Source organism: Lissotriton vulgaris, chromosome 7 (assembly GCF_964263255.1).
Source record: "Lissotriton vulgaris chromosome 7, aLisVul1.2, whole genome shotgun sequence".
NCBI lineage: Eukaryota > Metazoa > Chordata > Amphibia > Caudata > Salamandridae > Lissotriton > Lissotriton vulgaris.
The window spans coordinates 899,706,914-899,732,812 of record NC_141695.1 but is presented as its reverse complement, the minus strand read 5'-3'; the positions used below and the strand labels follow the sequence as shown (position 1 = coordinate 899,732,812).

General features: G+C 45.4%; 1 protein-coding gene across 8 annotated transcripts in view; it reads right to left on the bottom strand.

Annotated features, from left to right (window-relative positions):
• Positions 1-25,899, bottom strand: part of RNF130 (ring finger protein 130) — an 839,118-nt gene that overhangs the window by 39,937 nt on the left and 773,282 nt on the right. For 4 of the 8 annotated variants that reach the window (XM_086931328.1, XM_086931331.1, XM_086931326.1 and 1 more), the window contains one exon: positions 6,600-6,794. The exons of the other annotated variants lie outside the window; for them this stretch is intronic. In XM_086931328.1, coding sequence (XP_086787454.1) covers positions 6,779-6,794 — 16 coding nt within the window. In that variant the 3' untranslated portion in view covers positions 6,600-6,778. Of the gene's footprint in view, positions 1-6,599; positions 6,795-25,899 lie in introns of those variants that run through there. 8 annotated transcript variants of the gene reach the window in all.

The window sequence follows — 25,899 nt, the reverse complement described above, 5'->3', positions numbered from 1 at the left end:
ATCCATCCACCTTTTCATCCTTCCATCCATACATCCATCCTTTACCTACCAACCCGTCCATCCATCCACCCATCATTCTTCCACCCACCTTTTCACACATCCATCCATCATTCATCCATGCAACCTTTTATCCATCCATCCATCCATACATACATACATCCATCCTTCATCCATCCACCCTTTCATCCTTCCATCCACACATCCATCCTTCATCCATCCAACCTTTCATTAATCCATCCACCCTTTCATTATTCCATCCATATATCCATCCACCCTTTCATCTATACATCCATCCTTCATCCACCCACCCTTTCATCCATCCATCCACCCACCCATCCATCATTCACCCCCCACCTTTTCACACATCCATCCATGCATCCATCATTCATCCATGCAACCTTTTATCCATCCATACATCCATCCTTCATCCATCCATCCACACTTTCATCCTTCCATCCATCCTTCATCCATCCACCCTTACATCCATCCATTCACCCATCACTCATCCACCCACCTTTTCACAAATCCATCCATCATTCATCCATACAACCTTTTATCCATCCATACATCCATCCCTCATCCATCTACCCTTTCATCCTTCCATCCACCCTTTCATCCATCCATCCTCCATCCACCCACCTTTTCACACATCCATCCATCCATCCATCCTTCATCCATCCATCCACCCTTTCATCTTTACACCCATCCACTCATCATTCATCCACCCACCTTTTCACACATCCGTCCACCCTTTCATCCTTCCATCCGTCCATCCATAAAGCCATCCACCCTTTCATCCATCCATCCATCCATCCATCCATCCATCCTTCATCCGTCCACCCTTTCATCCATCCATCCACCCATCATTCATTCACCCACCTTGTCTGTGCCTCTCGCCGGCTGTGAAAACATCTCACCATGAAGAAGAGACTCTCAGCCACATTTCTCCTGCACAGGCGCCAGGTATGAGGGCTCGTGGTACTTGAACCAATGATATGATTGTAATGTCCTTCTGCTGTCCTGCTGTTTACTGTGTATTTGTAAAGCGCTCTGATACCTACGGGTTAAACTAGCGCTATATAAAACGTTAAAAGTAAAAATAAACCCACAGCTAAGTCCATTGAACTCAAAGAGCTACAGCCTCCTCCCCCAGCTCGTGTATGTCAGCCCGGCTGAAACAGCTTGGGCACACACAAAGACACACCAGAGTACTATCACAGGTCTTTAAAAGACCTTTACTTGTTAACGAGGCTTTGATGTTTTTCACACCTCGGTGTGAATTAGGCGGCCTCCGCCTTGAGCACCCTCGATCAGCCCGACGCCAGGAACTGCACTCTGGCAGAATCTGCGACCCCCTTCCCAGGACTCCACGGCCCCCCTGGGGGTCGCGCCCCACAGATTGAAGACCTCTGGCCTAGAACAATCCTGTCAAGCTACTCTTGCAGTTAAATGAGGTTCTACTTTTGACCCATGTCCCCCTTAAATTTACATGCCATTGTAGATACTGTCAATCCAGTCATCAATAACATAATAAACGCCTCTCTTTTACTAGCAGAAGTCCCCAATGAATGGAAACTTGCAGCAGTCAAACCACTCCAAAAGAACATACTTGCTGATCCCACCACCCTTACCAATCTTCGACCCCTCTCTCTACTCCCATGTCTTAGTAAGATTACTGAAAAACTAGGTAACTTTCAACTTATGACCTATTTGGAAGGAGCGAATATCTTACACCCTAATCAATCAGGTTTAAGGTGCTCCGTTCCATCATCACCCCCTTTTGTACCGCTTTGTTCGCCATAAGTTGGCAGGGTATGCTCATACGTTGAGTCCCTTGCTCACTTTGCCACTGGATTCAAGCAAGCCTGGCTGAACACGGCTGTAATGCCAGAAACTGGTCCTAGGAAGCTTGATTCCGCTCTAGGGAAGGCATGGCTTGGCAGTTCGGGCTGGACTGTTACCTAGAGGCACAGGGTCAGACTGATTTGCATATGGCCATGTCTGAACTGGGGTAGCAGAGTGGGCTAAAAAACGGTGATGGATTAAACCCAGATCTGTTCACTGGGTGTGAGTGTTTGATTGGTTCAGATGCTCTGTCCATCACCACCCCCTTTTGTCCCGCTTAGACCAGGGAAGGAATCCTGAGTTGGTCTTATTGGACATATCAGCTGCTTTCAACAAGATCTCACATGTCATTCTTCTGGACCGTCTCACGTCATATGATATTTCTTATATCGCCCTGGCCTGGCTAAAATCATTTCTACAAAAACGAAGACAAGTCATTACTCTCGGACAATACCAGTCAGCAGAAAAACCCCTGCCTTCCGGGGTTCCACAAGGGTCCATTCTCAGTCTAGTGCCCTCGATGCCTATATGGCTCCCTTGATTAGTCTGATATTGTCCTTTAACATCAAGACTATGTAAAAAAGCGGACTATACGCAGCTAATTCTGGTGCTAGATAAAAATACCACACTGGTTGAGGAAAATCTCTGTCAGTGTCTCACAGCAGTCTTTCATTGGATGAAAGCAAACCACTTAAAATGTAACTCAGAAAAAACAGAAATCATGCCACTAGGGAAAGTGAACACCATCTCTCCTAGTCTATGGTGGCCCTCCCACATTCCTCCACCCCCTAATACAGTAACGGTAGCTATGAATCTGGGGGTCAAGTCTGACTAAGCACTGTCCTTCCACCAGCAATCCCTAGCAGTGGCTGGGACCTGCTGCCATCTGATAAAGTCACTTACAAAAGTTATTCGACCTACTCCCCTGTGCGGCGAGACAGGCAGTCGCAGTGGCCCTCATCACCTCTAGGTTGGATTATTGCAACAGCCTCTATGCAGGAGCAAATAAGTCGGTCCTACACAAATTACAGATGCTATAACATGCAGCAGCCCGACTAGTACTAAAATGGCCTAGGAGCTCATCAGTATATGCTGCACTGGAAGCACTGCATTGGCTATCCATCCACAAAAGAATCCTGTTTAAGATCTTGATAATTATCTTTAGAATCTTTCATTCCTCAGGCCCCCAATACCTTCGGCCCAGTTTTGCACGCTATATGCCAGACCGCACTCTCAGATCGTCTAATGCAAATCTATTAAAACACCCTGCTTTTGGATGTGTCTCAAAAGGGGAGAAATCAATTGCAGTGTTTGGGACTAAGGCCTGGAACCAACTCCCCAATCAACTATGCTTCATCCAAGCAGAAAACATTTTTAGGAAAGCTCTAAAAACTTGGATCTTTATGGCCCCTGATGTTCTATGCAGATCACTTATCTAAATCATTTCCCAGTCTGTCATCTTTGTCTGTTAGGGATCCGCTCAGCACCACGATGCTCCTTGGAGTGAAAGTTTGCGCTTTACAAATTGCCTTTAACATAACATAACATTACGTGATCGCACTCTATGTGCTCACTGTAACTCCAGTGGTTGTTCAAAAGTTATATGCGTGAGTGTTGGAATGAGAGTACACAAGTGCGCCTTCAAAACTTCCTTCTCAGCATTTTCTGGTATCCCTAATAGATCTTATCTCTATGGCTTCTGTCCTCCAAGTCGATAGTCTTTTTGGATAACATTCACAATTCGGGGTCCCATTTTGACGGGCTTCCAATCTCTTATCAACATCCATGATCCTGTTGTCTACCATCACCAGTTGTATTTGGAATTCCGTAATTTCACCGCTAAGGGACTGTACTTCAGTGGTTGTTGATGTCACAGCAGCCTTTGCTAGGCTGATAAAACGTTAATGTCCGCATTGTGCAGACTCTAACAACTCTGACGGGTCTGAAATGTCCGCTATTTGAGTTTCTGTCTTCGACTTACAATCTAGTACTTCAGAAAATAGGAGTTGTTGATGTGTTTTGGTTTCGACCTGCACCAGGGAGGGATGTAAACTAACCTATGTAATGAATAACAACGAAAAGTGAAAAGTGTGGCGTAATGTTCATGTTTAAAACTCCGCAGGAAATATGCATTAATTAACCAGGCTGACCGGGTTACATGCCTTTAGTCCTGTTTCTCCAGCAAATTATGTCTTGTTTTATAGAACAAGGCCATATGAAGAGCACTACATCAGTGACGACCTGGGTAGGCCATGTATACAGTTAATAAGGTTAATTTGCTTGCATTACCCTTTATGTGCACTGGCCCCGCTATGGCACTTTCTTCTCAAAGGTTTTGCCTGTTCAGCACCTCTCTCAGTTCATAAAACCCCTTCATGCCATTGCTATAGTGTCTGGTGAGTCCTCTCTCTATGTCGAGGCCTTTAAACGTTCAATTTTCAGGCCTGTCTAATCGTCACCAGTGCTCTCAGGCACCTCACACCCTTGGGTGATGGTTATACTATCAGGTGGGTCTTAATTCAACGAACAGCATTTGCGTTGATGTTTCAGTCCTTATGAATCTTCGTGGTCCTTAGGAACAATTGAACCTGTGGCTCTAAATCGGGCTGGCAGGGCTATAGGGGAGTAAGACCTTCCCAATAATGGTGACCATGTTCACCAATTTGTCAACCATCCACCTCGACCCAGGCTTCCAAACATTGCTGCAAAACCTTATATCTCACCTGCGAGAGGGCCCTTCTGACGCTGTTCTGCTGACTCCGCTTTAGCTGCTTCCGACAAACAATTCAGCTCCTATCTGGTGCAGACGCCCTATTTCGTCTATGCTACAGTTCTAGGCCTACTAGCACAGCAGGAGTTTTAGCCCAATGCTTTCATGCTCCTTAGGGTCAAGCCCCATTTACATACTGAACTGCACTTCTGAATGCTCGCAGTGCAATCTGTGTTTTTTAATATAAGGGTCATCCATACTGCACTAAATTCTCCGTCCTGATGATGGTCTTAAGATAAAACCATATAAGACCGAAACGTCGACACACCAGTCCATGTCTACATTCTACATCTGACTTTCTGGTTATTCCAACAAGGAGTTATTTCTTCATTTAGTATACAGACTGGATTATCAATCTTGTGTATTTATGGAATGATTTTGCTGCTTCCTTATACCTAAGATTTACTTGTAATTAATTTGATTTTGTACCCGTGGAAAATATGATTTTGATTTGAAGATACAAATAATAAGTTTCTTTGAAATATAATTCCTGTGTTGCTTCTTATTATTCTTTCTCTTGTTGAATTTCATTTTGGTGAATATAATTGTCATTTCTAAATTGTTTGATTTCCTCAGGGCTAGTGTGGTAGCTTTTTTGAGGTTTTAAACTGTACCAATAATTACAACAGTGACTGATTATTTCAGTTTAGGAGTCCTAGTAATACAGACCCTATCACGCTGAAAGTTCTGTTTTTCAAAATAAAACCCTTGCCGGTATCTTTGTTTAAATACACACTGGTTAGAGGAGGCAGACCTGGAAGCAGAGGTCAGCCAGGGACCAGGGTTCAGGAAACGAATTAAAACTTGGCTCTTTCCTCCGCCCCTTTAAATCCCCAGCCATAGTTCAACCCCCCCGTCTAAGAACCCCCAGGAGTAGCCAACAGCGCCAGGATACCTGCCAGGTGACAGTCGCGCTCTATAAATATTTTAAATAAATAAATAAATAGATTCCCGGCTCGGCGGGGTCTTGAGTCCTAAAATGTCCATGAACTCGACAATTCTCGCTCCGGTGCCTACTCAATTCACGGGTTCAGGCTCTGGGCAATAGCTTGCTTAATCTCCACAACGGCCCCTCGCGGCGGGATGCCTGGCTTTCACCTTGTGGATACCCTGCCGGGGTTATCTCACAGGGGAATACCAGGACGGGTTCCCTAAGCAAGCGCTTAGAAACCGCTTGCTGATTTGCGCTATATAAATTCCTGTACATTTACATTTACATTTACATAATTGCACTGCAGTCACGCATGTCACCTGCTGACCATGTACGAGGGATGCTTGCACAGCTGACAACCATGTGCACATGTTCTCTGTGTATGAGAGACACCTGAAGTACTGATGCCTATCTGCTACCTCTCTTGCTAAAGGTTGAATCACACTTTGCAAAATTTAAAAGCAAAAATGACAAGCATCATCGATGCTTTATGTAGTGCTTTAGTTTGACAATGTCACAAGTGCAGCTGTGAAAAGTTGACATCTGAATATTCATGAAAGGGGCTAGCCCCATGCATGTCTCAGGTTGGTCCCTTTACACCTCACAAGAAACTTATCAGACACTCGGGTAAAAAATGAATGACACATTTGGGAACATTTAAGTAAATGATATAAGTACACCACAGTTCGAGCCCACGAGCCTAAATGCTTTTTAGCCTGTTGAACACGAGCTGAGGTGAGGAAACGAATATCCTACAGTTAGAAAGGAACTGGGTAACCGATATGGCACTTTTCTCCCAAAAAACTTTGTAGAAGGCATGCCCAGGTTCTAGTGAATCAAAGTACGTAAAGAAATGACTCATGTATTCCCATCTGCAGTCCCACTGCAGATACTGGCGTTGCAGACTAAAGATGGAAAGTTTCATAAATCCGTGAGGATGTATCCAGTGAGAACAAAGCCATACAACACCGAAGCATCACAAGCAGGTCTGGAGAGAATTGGGCAACCATGAAACCATGTCTCAACATCAACAAAAGAACACCGGAGACCTGACAAGGATAAGGCACGTTTTATTCAGTCGCTATTATAACGTATTAAGTAATACAAAGCTTTGGCTATATTATTTTTAAGAAAACATACATTTTGTGATTATAATAAGTGCAACATGATCGTCTAACAAGGCAGCACACAAATATGAGACTCCATGCGGCTCTGAGTCCTAGAACTTTTCTTCAATACGATTCAGCCCTGTACAGCCAGGAGAGAGAAATAAGAGGCACTATTAAGGCAACATGCCCATTCAAGACTACAGTGCTGCATTGTCTGTCTAGCTGCGATGGAGAGAGAGAGAGAGAGAGAGAGAGAGAGAGAGAGAGAGAGAGAGAGATGCAGCGTATCTGAGCCTCAATGGAATAAGGGAGGAGAAACATGTATAAGTTACCCTTCTTTATCAAAGCCTATATTAGACCACTCTGCATCCAATCAGTTTAACGTTCTATGGAAATAAACATTTAAAAAACTACAGTAGAAACAAGTAAGTATAGGAAGAAGTAAAGTTAGATACCAGAACCTGTACAGCATAATGCATTACATACAGATAAATAAAAGGAAACGAAAATGCAAACAAAAAAGATGATAAGACGATAAAAAAAAATAGAAAACCAAAAAAGGGAAGGGAATGAGAAAAGAAAAGGAGAACAAGGATGAAAAAATGAAGAACGGAAGTAAAAAAAAAGGGAGGAAAAAGTAGAAAATAGCACCATGAAGACACTAAAACATGGTTTCTGTGTGTATGATAGAAAAATAAAAATCCAGCAAAGAAAACCAATGTGAATGTAAATGTAATCCTCTTTTTAAATTACAAATGTGATAACTGTCTGTGCCAACAGTTCCCTTATAGGCACATCATACTTTCATTTATATATTTACAAAAATTACCAGAGATCTTGAAAACTTTACAAACATTACAATATTCTGCAAATTATACACTAAATCTTTTCGACTCTGCTACAGTACGTACAGATCCATACTGCCAAGCTCCAATGAAGCCTCATCAATTCATCAAAAAGAAAATGTTACTTACTTGCAGTCCTGGTTCATCATCACACAAGTCTTCATTGAAGTCATAAATCTTTGAATAATACTGTGCTGTGTGAATGGACCCTAGATGGCACATAGCTTATCAATATAGGATACCAGTGTCCATATGAAGAGCACACTTTAGGGGCCTATCCAGGCAAAACGTTTTCCGGAATTTAGGGGAACATGCATTAAGCCTTTTTCTGTTCGCAAAAGGTTTGCGAATGGAAAAAGGCCTTTTCAGCTGCATGTACCTTTTGTCATTCTCAATTTAGGTAATCACAACTTTTTGCGATTACCTAAATTGCATATGCATTTTGGGAATTGCAATTTGATAATTCCTAATTGCTGATGCATGTAGCCTTTCATAAATTCGAACTGTGCATCTATGAAACACTAATTACCATCAACTTCAAGAAGATAGTAATTTGTGCATGCTTTGAAAAATGCACAAACATGCATTTTTCAAAGTGCCATGTAGGGCACACATGCCCTTAGGGCATGTATGTGCTACACATGTGCACACTTACATTTTTGAGGGGTGCATCAGAGGTGCCTTAGCCCCCCGGGCACCCTTCGCAATTTGTGATTACTAATTTGGTAACCACAATTTTTCGAATGCATTAACATTCATTCCTATGGGCCTGTAGGCCCAAGGGAATGAATGGAATCACATTAGCTAATTGCCATTCGCAATTTCTGACTCGCTATTAGCTTATGTTAAGGAATCCCAAATGTTATTGTGATTCCTATATGCATAGGCATTTGCAATTACCAAATAGCGATTCCTAATAATCACTATTTGGTAATCGCAAATGAGGAGTTTGATGCATGTGCCCCATAGTCTTTAGGATTTAAGATATACCTATTTCAAGTCTGTAATACAGCATATTACCTGCAAAAGTGATTGGAAGTGAATACCATGAAGGAAACAAATGCAATCAGATAGGCCTACACTGAAAACTGTGAAAAGTATACCCTGCCCCTTTAAGATTCCAGAAGCATGATAGTAGCAGCTGCCTTACAGAGCGAGTTCTTTTTTTAGTGGAAAAGTATCAAAAAGGTAAAATACAGTTAGGATAAACGAACATTATAATACACCTTCAAGTATGCCACCAAGAAGTCGATAAGTGCTATGTCATATATACATCACCAACAAAATTTATATTCCTTCTGAATTATTATAAATCTCAGAAAGGTAGTCAGGCATACCAAGAGCTAAGCCTTCCTTAACTGGAGCCCACAATTTTCCCATTTTGCATCTTTTCGGAATGGAGTGAATAATTGTGAATTCAAAACCACAGGAAAAGCAAACTCATGCCAGCAAGTCCTGGGATCAGGCGCTTCGCGTTGTAGCCATGCCATAGCAAAACACAATATGGCCACTGTGATCGCAAAAAAATAGATCAGCACCAGATTGTAAGGAACAGAGGTCCAAAGGCCCAAAATAATAATCCTAGAATCATAATCAACTTTCCCTCGAGGTAGATTATTTAGCCAATGAAATACCGAGGCAATACCGAGCCAATGAACTGAAGGAGCGAGTTCTTTTTTAAGAAAACGTGAAATAGTAACTTCCAGTGCCCAACTCTACCCAGTCTGGTGGTGGGTGGGTCGTTAAATGAAGATTCCTACGACTTCGAGTAAGTAACCCTTTCTTCTACATCATAGGATGTTCATTGAATGTCATAAGTGCTTGAACAGAGCAGCAATCTATTTTAAACCACGGGGAGAGGCTGCTGGGCAGCAGGAAATACTGAAAATTAGAACATTAATACTGTCTTTATATGCATGATCACTTGAATGGGTTTCAAAGTATTTCTTTACCCACTCTAGCATCATTTGGTGAATCTAAATCTAGACAACAGTGCCTAGTAAATAAATGTACCGATTTTCAAGTTGCTGCTTTACATATGTCGCATTTAAGCGAAAAAATTGGTTCTGTTGGGTAGAATAAAAATACATTGAAGGAGCTTATTAATGCTATCAAAGAACAAGAAACGGCTCTCTCACACACATAGAATTACTTAATACCACTTAATGAATAAGATATAGGATCGGAGGATTTGGTGCAATGTTATTTATATCCGAATTGCTTCATTCAATGATATATACATTACATATGCAGACTGTCAAAACAAAAAGGCATCAATAAAAAATGGGAATGGGTGACATAGGTGCATGGTGCTTAAATGGTGAACATAATATACAGTGAAAACAGTTCCATATATACAAGTTTTTGGGGTAGGCCAGATACAGAATTCAGTCCAGAGATTCCTGTTTTGACTAGTATGGAATCCTGCTGTCACTGGTCCTATAAACAAGCGTCGACGTTTCGACCCTATGGTGCCCCAATGGGTGGTCACAACGGGTCTTCCTCAAGACAGGTGTGATAGGGATATCATAAAGACAGTATGAAAACAGAAATGAGCTGTGTGTAAGAGAGGCGGGCAGAGTGTTTGATTAATCACACTAATGAAAAGGGGAGTCACAGTACTCACCCTCAGCTTAGGCATGAGGTCTCAGCCTATGGTGCATTGGTGCAATGGCCAGTTATCTGTGGAGAAGGAGTGGTTTGGTTGTAAATTATTGAGGTTGTCTCAAGTCATTGAATGCAGTGGCACGACCAAGTTAAGAAATTAAATTGGTTATTACTACCATGGGGAAGCGTGCCTAGAAACCTAAAAACGTGCTTCAAATGATAAGGTCACCTATTAGTAATGTCTCAAGTGTATGAATGCAGTGGCATGACCAATTAAAGGTATTAAACTGGTTATTACTACCATGGAAAAAGCGTGCCTAGTAATCTAAAAACGTGCCCCAGATGATAATCATGACACTCGGGAAGTAGTGCATTAAAGTAAGGAACACTTACAGGAGGCGCGCGATCAGACTCCACCTTTAAAATACTTTAGAAAGCAATCACTAAAGACAATGACAATGCCGGCTCGACCCGTGTTGTAGCAGTGAATAGTGCTCGACTTGTAGCTACAAGGCAGTGAAATCATCCTGGGAGCGCAAGGATACGGATGTGGCAACAGTGCCCTGGTTCAAGGGTTGTGTGATTAGGTATAACCCGTAGTGTGGAATAGCAAAATTGGCCAGGCAGTGAACGCGCTGTCACGGAGAGCAAGTCGAATCGTTGAAAAAATGCATCAGATTGCCGAACTGGTAAGTGAACTACAAACCTGTCTCAATGAGACACAGGCAGTGAATCGACATACTATGTTTGTGCATTAAAAAGCCCGAAAGGTGGATTTTACTATGACATGGATTTTACTATGACAATGTGTCAACGAGACCCAGGTGGCAAAAATTATTATTATTTTACTACTGGGCGGCTGGATGGTTCGGCTTGAGGCAGTTTAGCAGACTTTTCTCTCGGTCATGTCCCACCTGTTCATCTTGCAGCTTGGTAGCATCAGACACAGAGGTATGTATCAGTCTCACTGATGTCACAATAATCAAGTACCGTTTAGGATCAGACTTTAGGAACTCTGTATCCTGCTGTAGAACCTCATATTCTTTTTTCAGGAGATGCGGAGTAGCAGCATTCACCATGACAGGTGTGACACATTTTTCTTGCTGCTACGTCAGTTATGGCAGGGACTAGCGAAAGGAGAGGTTTAGGAGCCTCCTTTGGTTGTAATTTCCCCAGGATTACTGAAACTGTGGGATGCAGTGCTTCGAGGGGGATGTTGTGTTATGAAGCTTCTCTGACTAAGACCCCCATACCATGTCATGATATTGTCTACTTGTGAGATAAAAGAAAGAGAAACTGCTGGAGATGTAGACGTGAAGAAGGAATAGTCTATATCAGAATAAGAAGATCTATATCTCGTCATAGATTTCTAGATGTTCCTCAAGTATGAAACGTGCCCCTTGAAGAGAAAGGAGGACAAGTGTGTGTCTCTTGGTCTGCCCCACAGGAGATGTACATGTGGTACAGAATACCATCATTGTAGGAGATTACTGCAAAGGCTGCATGGGTTCTTGAATGGGATCCTTAAATTGAATGATAGGCCTCCAGGGCCTTAGCGGCATGGGATGTAAGTACGGACTGACATGCATTAGTAGGGCAGTTTAGATTTTTTCGCTTTCATTTTTTCTTTAGTGTTGGAGAGAGAGAAGATGTAGGAAGCCTTAGAGTGGAAGTCTAACTAGGTGACATAGGTCTCAGGAAATGGAGAGGGAACTGAAGGGGCAGAAGGAGATGCAGAGACCGATATCATCATGTATATTGATGGTGATGGCACAAGATTTATTATGGTCCTTCTCAATGGTGATGATGTTCGACATAGTTTCTTCACCGGAAGTGATGCAGTTTTCTTCAAGGGTGTGGTGTTTCCTCTTTTTTGTTTAAATCTTTCTATAGCTTTTTGTATTATTACAATCACAGAAATGTCAGGAGCAAAGTATACAATAGTGATGCCAGTTAACAAGTATACATTACGTCATGGCAAGAATATAGGCAGAACTCAACGACGAAGGAACCAACTTTTGTTCCACCAAGCATGCACTGCCACGTCACTGCCTGAATCCACATGATTTAATATTTTAAGGACTCACATGGACATTAGGTATTAACTCGTAGTTCATTTATTGGCATCCCTCGTTACACACAAATGCAAGGAGACGTGATATTGCACTCTGGGATTTATAGGTGCATGGGTTTAAACACAGTGGAAGGGGCAATAGAGTATATCTTTGTAGCAAGTACCGTCTCAGCTGAAACGCAGAGTTCTGACAAATAATGATGTAACAAATAAGCATGGGCGAATTTTGCGAATTCGCAATTCGTGAATTCGCAATCCGCAAAATCTGCGATTTTGCGGATTCGCAGATTTTGCGGATTGTGTGGGTAAAGGGCAGGCCGGGCGGGAAAACGGTGCACATCGCTAGTGTGAGGGGCAGGGCCAAACGGGCGAGGCTTATATGCGAGTTCACATGCCTCTTGTGTGTATAAAAGGACAGGCACGGATCAGAGAAGCTCGTGGTCACAGGAACTGCACAGGGATTTAGCTCGTGAAAGTCAATAATGCAAAGGCCTCCATCAAGCATCATAGGTAATTTCCGACGATAGATATGGGGAGAATGCACACCTGCCAAGCATCAACAAAACTCACATTTTTGGGGGGGCTGATTAACTTTGCCATCACAACGAAGAGCACCGGGGTCCTTCGAGTTCACATGCCTCTTGTGTGCATAAAAGGACAGGCACGGATCAGAGAAGCTCGTGGTCACAGGAACTGCACAGGGATTGAGCTCGTGAAAGTCAATAATGCAAAGACCTCCATTAAGCATCATAGGTAATTTCCGAAGATAGATATGGGGAGAACGCACACCTGCCCAGCCTCGACAAAACTCAAATTTTTGGGGGGGCTGATTAACTTTGCCATCACACCGAAGAGCACCGGGGTCCCTCGAGTTCACATGCCTCTTGTGTGCATAAAAGGACAGGCACGGATCAGAGAAGCTCGTGGTCACAGGAACTGGACAGGGATTAAGCTCGTGAAAGTCAATAATGCAAAGGCCTCCATCAAGCATCATAGGTAATTTCCGACAATAGATATGGGGAGAACGCACACCTGCCCAACCTCGACAAAACTCACATTTATGGGCTGCTGTAACTATTTTAGGATGGCGCCGCAAGCAGCCAGCGCCATCCTAAAATAGTTACTAAATTAGCTTCATCAGGAAGCACTAATAGATAAAATAAAGCAGGTGCTCGAGCACCTGCTTTATTTTATCTATTAGTGCTTCCTTTCGAGCACCTGCTTTATTTTATCTATTAGTGCTTCCTGTTGAAGCTAACTTAGTAACTATTTTAGGATGGCGCTGGCAGCTTGCAGGGCCATCCTAACGTAGTTTAAAGTTCAACAGGCTTGAACTTTTGCCCCCCAAATCCGCCGCTCGCGGATTTTCAGTAAATTTGCGGAAGTTCGCGGATTTACCGAAAATCCGCGAAATCCACGAGTGGAACGGATTTCCCGCACATGCTTAGTAACAAATCACCCGAGATGTATTAAGAGGAGGCAACAGCATAGAAAAGCGGCGCTTTGGAGTTTGAGCTTCAGTTTACATTTCACACAAGCCACGTGCGCTTCGGCATGCTAGTGAAGAGGAAAATGATTTTAAGTCTTCAATAACCAAAAATGTTAAGTTTCCATGAAATTGATGTCGTAAATTTAAGATTCAACCGCATGTCTTGGTAAGCGTTTTTAAAAGTTTTGGAAAAAGCTTGAGCCTCTTTATTAGTGAATCGTTTTTGCCTACGCACAAGGGAGGGTTTATTTAATAGTCTGGAGTTATGTAGTTTAAGAGCAACATGTGAGAAAATTATGTGTTTCAATAAGAAGGTATGCTGTGGGTAAATGACAGTTATTTGTATTTACACCAGAACAATGGCCAGTGTTTCAATGTGAGACCCACTGTTTAAACTTTATTGGTAGAAACGATTTAAAACACACATACTTGTTTGTAATTTCAGATGTCCCTGATGAAGGGAAAGTTATTCCCGAAATGCATTGGGCTTGATAAATAAAACATGACATGGAACCCACCCCATGCTTCTGAGCCTCCGTTGAATAGTGTTGGTGAATATGCATTGAGTAAAATGAATTGAAACTTAAGAAAATACAGGATGAAAAGTAAAATAAAAAAACAAAAAAGGAAAAAGCAGTTTAAAAGAGATGAATTTAATTCATTGGATTCAGGCAGTGACGTGGCAGTGCATGCTTGGTGGAACCAAAGTTGGTTCCTTCGTCGTTGAGTTTTGTAGTGTTTTCAGCGCAAAGGGATGATGCACGAAGCAAGCTTTGCACGCCGATAATGTTTGAAAGTGTACTTTGGTTTAAACATGGATTAATGCTGGATTACATGGAGTGCATCTCACCCCCCACTTTATTTCATAGCAAGAATATAGGCAGGTCAGGGCTGAGGTGGGCCCTTATGCTGTTTCTCTTAGAGATGTTAACCCGTTCGATGCTGATGACGGAACCGCTCCGTCATCAGCTGCGGTTGGGCTGTGCTGATGACGGAGCGGTTCCGTCATGGCCGGGGCGCCGCGCCTGCGCAGCGCAGATTACGCGCCTGCACTGCGCGTTCTATTGAGCGGGCGGGGCCATGACGGAACCGCTCCGTCACGAGCACAGCCCAACCGCGGCTGGTGACGAAGCGGTTTCGTCACCAGCATGCGGCCGCCCCGCCCTCTTAGCGCTGCGGCGGAATAGCCGCGCGGGCAATGTGGTTAAATAAGAATCTGATCTATTTAGACGGGCACTACAATACCATTGCAAAATTACATCAAATGAGGGCATCCACTGTTCTCTAGAAGGAATAATAAACAATATCAGAAATAAACTGTTAAGGATCCCAACCTGGAAGAATGGAATCACATGAAAAGAAGAACCTGAGTATGAATTCTCATGCTAGCTCTAACTCCGCAAACCACCCACCAAAAGACAGCACCGCCCATCTAGTTGTTTGGATTTCACATGTCTGTCACCATAGATGATGAAATTGGCACCAGATTCGCATGCACTCTGCAGTAGGCCTGGCGATGGAAGTGAGGACAGGGGGCAGCGTATCCCGCATCCCACCTCTCGTATCGCTAGTGCAGGCAGCTGGGAATCTGGCGATGGGGGAGCGCCAGAAATGTCAGTGTGGAGGTCACCCATGACAACGTCCCAACTGTTGGCTATTGGGTGTTAGCGAAGCCCCATAGCATCCTCTTTATGGAGGGCAACGCTCTCTGCCTGCACCCAGTTGATGAACAACTGCATCCAGGCTGTGAGGTGTGGGAGATCGGGTGATTTCCATCTGCCGGTGATCAGCCTTTTGGTTGCTATTAGACCCAGAACTATTCAGCAGGATGTGAGTTTGTGATTCTTGCTCCCACGATACAGTTTGAGCACACACATCTCCCCTTATGTTAGAGAAAGTTCTATCAGTACAATGCACAACACAGCTTGTGACTCCCCACCTATTGCACCGCAAGTGAGGGCTAGCTGAAAGCATATGTATGATATCCACATTTAGCAATCTGCATCGGAGGCAGGCGGCGTTTGTGTAGTAAAAGTATCCATTCATGTTGGCAGGAGTGATGGTGGCCCTGTGCACAATGTAAAGCTGAATCAAATGAAAATGGGCATTGCGAGGTATTTGAGTAGGACCCTCCAAGAGTGTGGGCCATTCCCTATCCGTGCAGGATCAAGGGTCAACCTCCTATTGCGTGCGGAGGGATGCAAGTGTTGGAGCAGTGTGCGAACGCAAAGACTCAGCCAGCCAGTGCACCAAGTGCCTACCCTTACCCATAACATGCAGGTACTGTACAGTTAGGGGCATCAGGGGCTCTCTAGTCATGTCTCCCCAGCTTTCTCCAGTGCCCCTATTAGAGATGTGTGTTGGAGAAACTGACCAGGAGGGAGACCATCTTATTTCACCAGCTACTCATAAGGCAAAAGCTCCCCGTCTCTATAGAGATCGCCTCCTGACTGGACTCCTGCCTCAGTCCAAGCAGTCAGTTCCACTGTGGTGGTGAAGCGCTGTCCACGTGGTTTGCCTAAGAGTGCTAGAGCTGCCACATAAGGTGTAGTCTGCAACGTGAGGAAGAGGCTGCGTCTGAAGCAGCGATTAGCCACTAACAGAAGTGTAGGCTTGGGTGGTATCGGCCGGGCACAGGGGGGGGGGACAACTGAAAGATTCTGGGTGAGTTCCTGGTTGGCAACAACATGACCGTGTCTGCTACCTGCAAAGCGGCAAGCCACCGCACAACCTACTGAAGTTGGGATGCCAAGTAACAGTGCTCAAAGTTGGAGACCGTCAAACCCCTGAAGTCTGTAGGCTGGTAAAGCCTATGTAGCACTACATGACACCTGAAGTGTTTCAGATGAAGTTTCTGACTACTCCTTCAAAGGGGCATAAAAAAAAGGAATCACGTATATATGAGAGCAGGTTGACAAAATAGTACAGAAGTTGGGGGGAGTAGGACCATCTTGAGCAGAGCCACTCTGCCTGTGATGGGCAGGGGCAAGGTCTTCCAGAATCTCATCTGGGCATGCAGCAAGGTGACAGCATGGGTCAAATTCGGTACAAAAGGGGGTGTTGATGGATGGAGCATCCGAATCAATCAAACACTCACACCCAGTCAAAAGCCCTAAGTTGGAAGGGTATGCTCAGACGTGAGTCCCTTGCTCACTTGGCCACAGGATTCAAGATAGCCTGGTTGATGAGGATTATGAATCCGAAACCGGTCCCAGGATGCTTGTTTCCGGTCCAGGGAAGACATGGCTTGGCAGTTCGGGCTGGACTGTTCCCATGAGGCACAGGGTCAGAATGATTTGCATATGGCCATGTCTGAACTGGGGTGGCTGAGTGAGCTAAAGAATGGTGATGGATTAAACCCAGATCAGTTGACTGGGGGCGAGTGCTTGATTTGCTCAAACGCTCCGTCCATCATCCCCTTTTGCATTGCTTTGTTCGCCCTAAATTGGCAGGGTATGCTCAGACGTGAGTCCCTTGCTCACTTGGCCACTGGATTCAAGATAGCCTGGCTGATGAGGATTATGAATCCGAAACCGGTCCCAGGATGCTTGTTTCCGGTCCAGGGAAGACATGGCTTGGTAGTTCGGGCTGGACTGTTCCCATGAGGCACAGGGTCAGACTGATTTGCATATGGTCATGTCTGAACTGGGGTGGCTGAGTGAGCTAAAGAATGGTTATGGATTAAACCCAGATCAGTTGACTGGGGTGAGTGTTTGATTTGCTCAAACGCTCAGTCCATCATCCCCTTTTGCATTGCTTTGCTCTCCCTAAGTTGGCAGGGTATGCTCAGACGTGAGTCCCTTGCTCACTTGGCCACTTGATTCAAGATAGCCTGGCTGATGAGGATTATGAATCCGAAACTAGTCCCAGGATGCTTGTTTCCGGTCCAGGGAAGACATGGCTTGGCAGTTCGGGCTGGACTGTTCCCATGAGGCACAGGGTCAGACTGATTTGCATATGGCCATGTTTGAACTGGGTTGGCTGAGTGAGCTAAAGAATGGTGATGGATTAAACCCAGATCAGTTGACTGGGGGTGAGTGTTTGATTTGCTCAAACGCTCCGTCCATCATCCCCTTTTGCATAGCATGTGTCAAATTACCATCAAGTAAATCTGCAGGTGAATGATAGACTTGGATTTCCAAATATATGAATGTATTGGGCTGCCAGGCATGGGGGGGGGGGTAACAAGTAGGTCGATTTCCAGGTTAGGAGTGGTCGGGAGAGTAGGAAAAGGCAAGATTTGGACGGGTTGACTTTTAGGCCAGAATGTCAGGCAATTGGGGGAAGAGTGTGGTAATCTCATAGGGGATAGAAGAAATGTTCCTCAAGTAGATAAGATAATTCGTGTAGAGGAAGACAGAGTGAACGCCATCTCCCAGAGGTATACCCCACTCTGTGTCCCCCATATGTAGGTGAGCTGCCAATGGTGCCACTGCAAGGGAGAAAAGCAGTGGGGAGAACGGACACCCAGGCACGTGCCTCTGCCTATGACGATGCGATCATAAATGAGAGAGCTAGCTTCAACTGGGTCGATAGCAGTGTATATAATAAAAGGATAAGCCTCAGAAATCTATCACCAAAGCCATACTGGGGCAATACCTCAAACAGAAAAGGCCATTCTAAAGAATCAAAGGCCCTGTCACATTCAGGACAAAACAGCCTGCATATGGCCAGGAAAACTGCCGCTGATTAAGTGAGGTTGCGGGAGCCGGGACAAACCCGTTTGATCCGGGTGTACTACGTTTGGGACAAATGGCGCCAGTTGGTCTGCAGAATTTGCGCCAGGATCATGTAGCAGTGCTAAAGGCCGGTACAAACTCAAGATCTCAGGATCTTTGCCTGGCTTTGGCAGAGAAATGATGAGCACCTCACTGAGAGAGGCTGGGAGGGAGGAGGTCGCAAATGCTTCCGCATACAGCGACTGGACTTGGGGACCAGGGACTGGCGAGGTCCAGGGTGACCCACCAACCTACCGACTAACCAAACCGTCGGGCCGTGATGTGCTAGTAGCAAGGGGGGAGGGGGGGGGGGGGGGGGGGGGCGGGGGTCATGGGTTTCCAACCAGTGCCAAGCATTGTCTGATGAGTCGAAGAAGTGCATGGTCCCATTTGTGACCACACAATAGCGCGCCGGGAAAAGCAGATAATGCTTTCGGTCCAATTCACGGAGGTGTTGCATCCCAGCCAGAAAGGTGCTCCATTGCCTCTGGACCGCTATAGTATAATCTGGAAAGAACATGACGTGAACATTGTTCACCTTGATCTCAGTAAGTTTTTCGGCCTCACGTAGGATCAAGTCGCAGTCGCGAAAATGTAGCAATTGGAGCACTAACGGGTGAGGCCTGAACCTAGGTAGGGGTTTCCTTGCAGGGACAGGATATGCCTGTTCGATAGAGAAATCCTGCGAGGAGGTGTGGGGGAAGTAGTTCCCGCAGCCACTGCTCCACATAGCGCACTGTCTCGACCCTAGTCTCCTCCGGGAGACCCACAATACAGATGTTGTTTCTCCATGATCGTCCCTTTGCAACTTTGGCTGCCTCCTCCAGTACGCTGACACGCTCTAGTAGTGTCTGCACAGAGTGTATGCGCTGAGCTTTTGGCTATAGGTAGATCAGCGTATTGCCACACAAGAGTCCCACCAGACTAGGAGGACACGACATGCTCCACCAGCCTCAGAGGGGAATCGGCCTTATGGTGAGCGGCAAAGTGACACAACGAGGCTATGGTGACAAGAAGAGGCCGGCTCCAGCTCTGGGCAGTCGCACCAGAGTGGCGAACAAGTGACGTCTCGCTGAGGCCGCCGCGCCTGCTGGGGGTCTTCACAGCAACCTGGGTAGGGGTGCAGGGGGTTTCCGAGGGCTACAGGCAGTATCCAAGCGCAGAGGCAATCCTCCAGGATCTGGTGCTTAGAGCTGAAAGAAGGGCCCAGGATGCACAAACGGCAGCTGTAGCAGAGGTGGGGAACCAGGTTCGGCACCATCAAGGAGTGTATCATTGTGACCCAAAGCGCAATCAGCGTGTCAATTCTGGGGAACTAGAAGACGTGTTGTCATGGAGAAGCAGCTCTGGGCAGGGCACTCCGGGACAGAGACGCACCTTAACATACAGGAAGTGCGTTAAGGCCTATTAGGTCCTCACACAACAACTGGGTTCAATCCGCTCCACGGGCAGCCAGGGCACCCAGCACCGCCAGATGCTGGCTGTGGCAGCATTGGGTCCACAAGCAGGGAAGGCACAGGAGGCCGGCACGGCATCCAGGCCCAGGGCAGTTGTGAGCAGTCCTTTTGAGGCTTCAAGGTGGCGGCGAGGGCTGGGTCTGAGTCGACCCCCGGTTACTCCACCCCACCCACCAGCATCAGGGAGTGAAAAAAAGGGCCTGGAGCAGTTCAGGGAGATCCAAGGGTAGTGAGCCTAGCAGCGACAAAACTTAAGTCTCATTGGTTAGGGACCCCTTTGTTAACCTTAAGGAACCAACAATTCAGTAAAGTCATTGCGGCAGTGTTTGGATTTGCACATCAACTTTGTTCAAATAATTAGTATACATCTATAAATGCAAGTGTATTCCTGTAGAGGCTTATGGAGCAGGCGTTTGGGGCTACAGTAATATGGATAGTCTCCAACGTACCGAAAACAGCTTTGGCTGTAGATTACTGTCGGTTTCAAGGAGCACAGCATCCATTATTCGCTATGAAGAGCTAGGCTTAACTTATTTGCAAGATAGGATTGGTCTTGCCCTTCCAAATTTATGTATCAAATGCTTCAATCTTCATTTTGGTAGCACCAAGAAGCCGGAAGCATGGTGATGGAGAGATTTCCCTGGGGACTGCCGGTTACTTGACAATCTTCACCAATTCCCATTGTTCGCTTATGTGAAGAATCTTTTTCATTTGTTGGACATGATGGAATTGTTTAATAACCCACGGGACATAAATAAGTTGTAAAGTTAGAATTAAACAGTGCTATCAGGAATATTGTATGTTGCAACACAGAGAAATTGCTGCATCTATGTTTTATATAGTAGGCACTCAGCTATTTGCACAAATCCAGGGCTGGAACCTTATTTAACTTTTTAGAATTAATCCATCTCATTGTTTTTATTTAATTTGTTTAAGGCTCAGCACAGTACACTTCATTGTAGCTTTTCCACTGCAGGGTACTTTTTTTAAGACTCTGCCACCCTGCCCTTTTGACAATGTTTCCAGTCAACGCACATGTCACTTTATGTTATTTTATACATTATATTCTATGCCCTGAAGTTCTTATTTGGTCCCTATTTTACTCCATGCTAATATTAGATACTATGAGCTTGCAATGGTATTTTTACAGTGATTAGAGACGCAGACTATCTGCAATGCAACTTTAAATTTTATAAGAAGTGCTATCATAATAAGGAAGCAGTACGAATCACAATTCTTAAGTTGTCATGACAGCTTTTAGACGAATGGTTCATTTTACCCCATAATTGTTTTAGATTCTGTTTATAGAGAATACAAATATTATGAGGAATTAACCTATATAGTTTTTTGAATTTTCCTCATGGTTTAGTTTTACTAGATAATTCCAATAATTTATATTATGCTTTTTTGACGACTTGTATCATAAGTGACTAGTGTATAAGCTGTTTTGCTCTTTGTTCTTTTATGGCTTTTTAAGCCTAATAAAGATTGATTGACTGACTGACACTGGCACCATGCATTCATATGAAAATATGGAGTGTGCAGTTCCTGTGTGGGTATTTAGGTCTCCTAGTGTGGTTAATCCAGGGAAGTCCAGGTGAGTGCCCTTATTAGGAGCAAAGTCCCTCACACACCCTGAAAGGTGTCATGCTAATCATCGAGCAGCTCCTCGTCGGTGCGCGATTCAGGCTTCTGACCTAACTCTTACTCTGCCATTCCGGAAATCCCTGTATTCATATTCATGGACAATATATATACAAAGTGCTACAGGGTTCTCACAAGCAGCGCTAAATTATTTAAGTATTTAGGAATATCAGTGAAGATCCTATGATGAAGAAGCAATATTACAGATAGGTATGTGCTCAAAAGACGTTTGCACAAAAACTTGTAAAACAAGGTTGAAAGATAAGAAACACAAAATAGAAAAACTTTGAGTAGTCTCTTAAAATACACTTGCCATTTACAATCTGCAACAAAACACACTTTATATGAGTTCCTTTGTGAACTAACAGCACCAATAATAGCTGCTGTCAAAACATAGTAATTCATTTCAATACCAGAATAGCCAAGTAGGAGACAACGTACAGAGAGTGAGCTTCATCTATAGAGCACACTGGACTTGAGTCCTTGGAAAGAGTCCAATAGTAGAAGTTGGGCTACTAATCCTTTGGTATATTTACTCCTCGCCTGGATGATGAACTTGAGTCTCTCCCAAGAAAATCCCATAAACCACGTCATCAAGAACTAAGCATCTAGGTTCACAGATAAGATTTCTGGATGGATGGCTAACCAAGTTCTTGTCTTGAGCCAGTGGATCCTCTTCAAGCAGGGCCGGCTCTAGGGCGGTGCAATCGGTGCCACCGCACCAGGCGGTGACTTGGGGTGGGCGCGCCATGTTAATTGTTTAAAAAGCGATCACCTTCCTTGTCCCAGCAATTTCAAAGCATCAATAAAAATGTCAAAGTGATTAATGTTCTTCCTGGAGAGAGCTTTGTCTGGTAGTAGAAGATTTGACTCATCGTAATATGCCTACTGCAATGAACGTTTTGTATTCAGATCACAAAGTGCATATACTATAAATAGGTCAATAGGTTATCGTTTTTGTGAGAGATATTCTTTTGTTGCTTCCAGTTTATAAACTTAAATCCTAATACAGAGCAGTAAGCTATTTACTGTCATCAAAGTGCCGCATGCAATCTGCAAGGAAAATATTAAAGCTACGTTTTGTTTTGCCTAGTCTTTCCTTATTCTGATATTGCAAAAACATTAGGGTAGAAATCAATTCTTAATATTAAACAATGGTGTTACATTTTAAATTCAGAATTTATGCTTTTCCAGACCAAAGACCCTTAAACTATACTACATACCAGTATGGATGGCATGTGACTCCTACACCTTGCTGTCCTCTGTCTTCTGTAACATTTCCTGTACACTGATTTACACACGTATGGCTGTCTCCATTCACTGTATGAATGATATAAAGTGTTCTGACACTTTAAACAGGTATGAGTGGCGCTATAAAACTAAACAAATCTAAGAGACTGTGGTTATGGAGACTTGGGGGGGGGGGGGTTGTCAAATGATGGTAGTGAGGGAATCCGTGGCAGAGGTGGTCTTTGAGGGGGGCACCAACTAACATTGTCGCACAGGGCACCACCAGTGCTAAAGCAGGCCCTGTCTTCAAGTAAGAGGATGGAGGCATAGTTTTTCTGGGATGCTAAAGAATCCAAAGCAACTGGGCTAATGTAGAATCTCCAAAATCATGTGGCAACTCTCTCCAAAACAAGTCAGTGAGGTTTGAGTTTTGCTGTTACCGATCTGCTAGTGGGGGCTGGTTGTGGGAGTGGGGAGAGAAAAGTAAGTGGCAGTAAGCAGGATTGGGGGCTCACGCTTTTGGGAGTGAGGGATGTGGGGAGAGTCGCATGGCTCAGGAGGAGGCTCAAGGGGGATGGGTGCAGGGGGGGCCCCTGTGAGGCGGAGTGTGTCCCGGATTGCTGGGGTTCAATGGAAGTGAAGGAATGCTGGAAGGGTCGGGAGCACGTACTGGTGGAAGCAGTTCACACTGGGTGGGGCCTCAGGAAGGGGACGAGACTTGGGGGCAGGGCTGGGTATTCCTAGAACAAAACATACACGCTGACTAGGGTGAGACGGCGATAAAAGGGCACTGGGGCCACCAATGAGGTAGCTCTGGAAGATGCAGCAACGGTCTGATTGCAGGGAAAGGAGGAAAGGGCTGGGTTGGGGGGTTGAGATGCCATGTCTAGCCCTTACCTGGAGTACTCGGCGTTGTCCCGGGGGCCCGCTCGTCCTGGTTCCGTCACTGTCCCGGCTGTGCCTGCAGTAGTGAGCAGCAGCATGTCCTGCCCGTTGTGGAGGTGATGCCCGTCAGGTAGCGCTTGCCCTTGAAGACCAGCAGGTAGCGCCTCGCCGTGGCCAGGAGGCTCACGGCGCCCAGAGGCCCGCCATGCTCCGGGAGCTCCAGAGCGAAGAGCGGCAGGGACACGTCGAAGCCCGGCCTGTAGGCAGCGGTGCCCAGGCTGGCACGGGTTAGCATGGCATGACCCAGTCCAGGCCCGGCTCGTCGCCGTAGTCAGGCCAGCTGCCCGAGTAGACGTTGAAGAGGAGGTGGTTGCGGCCTCCGTGCCACATGGGCAGGTTTTGCGGGCGGGCCCGGGCGCCCGCCGCATACTCCGCCGAGAGCCGGTTCCTGTCCAGGGTGTCCACGGGGGACACAAAGAGGTAGGCCAGCCAGGGTCCGGGGTGTAGAAGCGAGAGGCCTGCAGGTCCCCCAGCACCTTCCGGTAGGTGCTGGAGGGTGGTGGGGCGCCCCCGACAGGAGGGTACACGTAGAGCAAGAAGCCCCTGCGCTGGCACAGGCTGAAGTCAAAGCAGTTTTGCATCTGGCATTGCTTAGCCCTGCCGTGCTGCTGCTCCCTTTGCGGTACCAGGGGCTGGTGCGCGTGGCCGGCGGGCTCCCTTTCTGAGTATCTGCCTAGGGGCACAGTCCAGAGGGGCCCGCGGGGGGAGTCTCAGGACGCATGTGAAATTCATGCAAACCTTGTTATTATCGCAAAACGAAACACAAACGTGTGTTCTTCTCACAATGCACTGGTGCCACTAAAAACAAGCTGAGGATCGCAGGACGCGAAACTGAAAGCGCAGTGGGAGCGCACGAGACGCCATCGCCGTGAACGTGCACATCGGCTGTCCCGGCACAAGCTACAGATCGCCGGAGAAGACATGCCGACCTCCGAGTCTGAATTGGAGCCTGCTGCCGAGACTGACCCGTTGCGGAGGGAGAGTGGGGGGCAGAGAGGGTGAGGGTGTGTGTGTGTGTGCATGTGCGTGTGCGCGTGTGTGTGTGCACGCGCATGCGTGTGTGTGCGTGTGTGTGTGTGTGTGCGCGCGCAGCATGCTGGAATCAGAGCGCGTGTTTACGCATGCGACCTGATCCGATTCCGGCAAGCTGCGCGTGCCCATCTCTTGTCTCCCTTTTGGCTCCTTGTAAGCAGAGCCGACAGCTATAGGTCTCGCTCTGGGACAGGCTTTCGCCCTGTATCGCAGGTGCGAGACCTAAAAATAGCACTCTGTAATGTGTACAGAACTAGCCAACTACTTCGATCTACCGGAAGAGTGTCCTCATAATGAAACTGCTCATCAAAAAGATGGTGTTGACTTCCGACTGGAATATATGTATCCCCTGAACCAACTATTCGTGGCACAAGATAGTGAGTAAGACCTGTTTCGTTCCATCAGTAAATATGTAAAGAAGAATACCACTAATAGAATGCAAGTAGCCAAGTCTACTCGAGTAGCACCATTACCAACTGAAATGGACATAATTGCACGTAGAAGCCCTCTTTACTATTGAGGTCTAGTCTAGCAAGTCATCAGATTTACCAAAACACTTTTGTGAAATATAAAGAAAACCCAGTACCATTTCAATTAGGAACACAATCTGTGATGTGTCTCTTTGCATTAGTTATATTCAAAGGAAGAAGAGAACTGGAGCCCTCGGTTGAGTCACATAAGAAATGTGTGCAATATCCATTTTGAAGAGTCACACTTTGCTGAAGTCCTCATATTAAATCATAGACAAACTATACTATCTTGTGTATTTAGTGGCACATGCATGCACATTTATTAAGACAACCCTGTTTAGTCCTCTGGCATCCTTACACCATCTGTATGGTATTTCCCCACGTCACAATCCACAGTAGTGTGAGATTCCGGAAGACACAGCTCTTTGTTCATCATTGTAAGATGTGTTTCCACCAAAAGGGTAAGAGGGAAAATATCAACAAGAGTAACATTTGGAAGACTTGCCTAAGAGGTCTAAGGCAGAAACAAACAGAAAATATACTTTCCACGTTCAGGAAAAAGTGGATTGAATAACAGACAGTAAACGAAGACATACAACCAGGCCACAATACTCCTTTTGAAACAGTAATCCGGTGGTAAATGGGCCTATAAAAACCTAAATAAGCACATCTCTATTTATAGATCCTTGTTCCACAGAGCAGAAATAAACTCCTCAACTGCCAGAACGCTGCA